Genomic DNA, 3,183 nt, shown 5'->3' on the forward strand with positions numbered 1-3,183 from the left:
TTTCCATTTCTGCTTCACCTTTAGGTACATTAAAAATAATATTTTATTAATATTTTATACAAGTGTATATTTTATTTAAATATAATCACCTATAAGAGTATGTGCGTCTCCATTGTGATATAAATGAAACCATAGAGAATGGCGCCTATATTGCCTTTTTAGCCAAAAATTGAAGGCTTCATTATAATGTGGAGTTCCGGAGTTTTTAAATACCTAATAAATAGAAAGTAGTATATGTAATTGTATACATAACATATATATAAAAAAAATATATATTATATTAAAAAAATATTTTAATTAAATATTTACTTTTGTTTGCATAGCTCCTGCTTGATCCGGAACTAAATAGATGCGTACAAATGTATCTAAAGATTCAACATTAAGGGGACATATAAGTCCTTTTGCTTCCAGGACTTGTACTGTGAGATCCATACCGTCTTCGGTAGGAGAATTTCTAAGGATATAATGAAAATGAAAAAAACAAAATTATGCTATTTTTTAATGCATTACAAATTTTCGTTAAAAGGAACTATATGAACTAAAAACGAATAAAGACTGCTACATAGCAGTAAAATGCAAATTCACGTGAGTGTTTGCATGTGAATATAAAAGCATTGCAAAGGTTGTTGCCTTTTAACAAAGTTGGGTTTAGCACATGATGGATGAGTAGAATGCGTTTCATAAATTCCACATACAATTTTAAAATGTTATATTTTAATAGAGTAAATATTATATAAAATTTTCTTACTTATCATACTGCAATCCGATACATAAATAGCCCGTAATTTGGGTGTATGGCTGGTCCAAGTCGGGAAGAAACAAAGATGAATCCGAATTTACAGAATCGCAAGAAATTGCATGTTCCAAATTGATACCATCAATAGATCCGAGCGCAATTGAGTCAAGTGAACATTGTGAATTATTGCGTTGACCCAAATTGCTTGCTGAGTTCTGTCTCATTAACCCACGTCCAAAGCTCCATGTTCCACCAGATGTTGCGCCGCCATTAAGTACATGATTTACACCCAATTTTCGGAAAAGAAAATCTTCGGAGATGGTCTTTTGCAACATGTGTGGTCCTTTTACTTTTTGTGAAAGTCCTGTGAATGGATTTGTAGTGTTGCTCGGTTTCCGTAGTCCTGCAGTCGCTAATTTACTTGAAAGTGTCTTTACATCCGTCGTTTCAGGTGAAGCTTCCGATTCGGAAAAAGACCGGTTACGAAACTGTTGGGGATTTTTAAATATTTTTTTAGCGGTAACTAAAGGATTTACCGAATTTTTGAAATTAAACATTTTTTGTTGCTGCGAATTCATTTCTGGTCGCAAATTATCAACAGTGGTAGATTGTATTTTGCTTGCGTTATTGATATCAGCTGCTACTGGGGCTATTACATCAAGTTGGCTAAAGACACAGTTCGAGTTGTCGTGAAAAGGATTATTGCTGCCGTTCGTAGACAGATTATCATTTTTTGTGTTAACGCAATTCACAGCATTAACATTTGCATCTTTAGAGTTCCCATTGCTTTTGTTATTGTTGTTATTAGAGTAATAGTTTTTGTGCATTTGTAAGGCAGTGCTTGGTTCATATTTTTCGGGTAAGCTCTCGAGAGATTCACAAAGAAAGGGATTTGTGCTTGAGTTATGACGTTTTAATGTTCTAGATTGTTGTTGCTGTTCTTCGTTACTTGAAACTGAATTTTCCTTGTGGTGTGGTTTAGTCATATTTTCATCATTTAAACAAATAGTATTTTGTAATGATATTTGTCTTTTAGTTATTGGCCTTGGAATAGCGGTAGCACATAGCATAGAAGAGGAAGAGGATAGTCTTGGGGGAGGAGGTGCATCAATTGGCTGTAGAATTTTCGAACTAGAATTTTTATTAACACTACTACGCATACATGAAACCAAAGTGTTGCTACGTCTCAGATTATTTTCCAATGGTGAAGTGATTTCATTGACTTCATGCAACGAAAAGGTAACTGTTTTGGTACTACCTGGTGCTGGTGCAGGACGCAAAGGTTGTGGTGGTATGTTGCAATCAGTTTGAGGCAAATTCCATAGTGGTGTTGTTTGTAATGGTGGACCGCTGTAGTTATGATCATCTTTGTCAACTGTGTCAAAACGCTTAAAACTGCCACTCGTACTAAGTAAGAAATCTGACCCCGAATGAATCTGAAAAAAGTGAAAATATATCATATTGTGTTTGAAAATTTTAGTGAATTTGAAATTGCATACCATATAACCATTTGCATGAAAAAGTTTATTTTTTGACAAACCAATTTTTTCTTCTTTATTGGAACGCATCCATGAATTTGTGCGGGGACCCAAACAGTGGCATATGAACATTACAACCATCGCCATCAGTAGCACGCATAGAGCCAAACTTGTAAATGTTATTGGTGAATTATCCATTGTGTTTGTGACCTTATGTGCAATTATTTTAAAAGTGTAAGCGGGTCTTTTTGTTGTATTTTATGTGTGACTTTATTTATTTTATTTTTCATTAAAGCTAGGTTTTTTTTATGCGTAGTGTTAGTTAACATTTTCCTAAAAAAATAGAAATTTTATGCATTTCTAACATTATAAAAATATGTTAGGATTGGTTTACATAAAAATTTTGAAGTTCTTAGTCTCACTTTTACCAAAAAGTGTGGTATTAATAATATTGTATATAATTTTTAATTAATATAATTAATAATAATTTTATTAATAATTTTTATTTGATTGTGCTGACTGTAACTTTTTTAAAATTTTAATAATTGTTACTTATGTTAATAATTCAAGTTAAGGAAAAATTAAAATAATTTTCTTTTTATTAAAAGTAAAATTTCAATACGACAAAAACTCAGTTTTAGAATGTAAAATAAATAATTATCTTATTTTTTTACATTTCTACGAAAATCTATACAAAATGTATTTTTCATGATTTTTATCTATTTGATATTTTTATTTGTTAAGAAGCATTTCCTCTTGGCAAACGCTTTCATCTTGTATCTTTTTACATACAATTCGCATATCTCAATACGTAAATCTGGATGACTATCTCTAGAAACTTTTTGAATGAACGTTTAAATTGTGTGTGGGAATGAGTGTGATAGTGATGAGTTGCGTTGACAGTTTCTTGATTGAATTTGTTATTTGATACAACCCATTTTTACTTCAAAGACAGTAAACCAGAAAAAT

At 31.5% G+C, this 3,183-nt stretch overlaps 1 protein-coding gene across 1 annotated transcript; it reads right to left on the bottom strand.

Annotated features, from left to right (window-relative positions):
• Position 1: 1 nt before the first annotated feature.
• LOC119667700 (probable serine/threonine-protein kinase DDB_G0276461) lies at positions 2-2,543 on the bottom strand (the record flags this gene model as incomplete). Its single annotated transcript, XM_038077008.1, has 5 exons — positions 2,236-2,543; positions 749-2,172; positions 310-454; positions 90-213; positions 2-18 (listed from the first exon to the last, which is right to left on the bottom strand). Coding segments are annotated over exons 1-5 (1,887 nt in total), but the record flags the coding sequence as incomplete, so codon positions are not given.
• Between the last annotated feature and the right edge of the window lie 640 nt (positions 2,544-3,183).

Source organism: Teleopsis dalmanni, chromosome 1, assembly GCF_002237135.1.
Source record: "Teleopsis dalmanni isolate 2A chromosome 1, ASM223713v2, whole genome shotgun sequence".
NCBI lineage: Eukaryota > Metazoa > Arthropoda > Insecta > Diptera > Diopsidae > Teleopsis > Teleopsis dalmanni.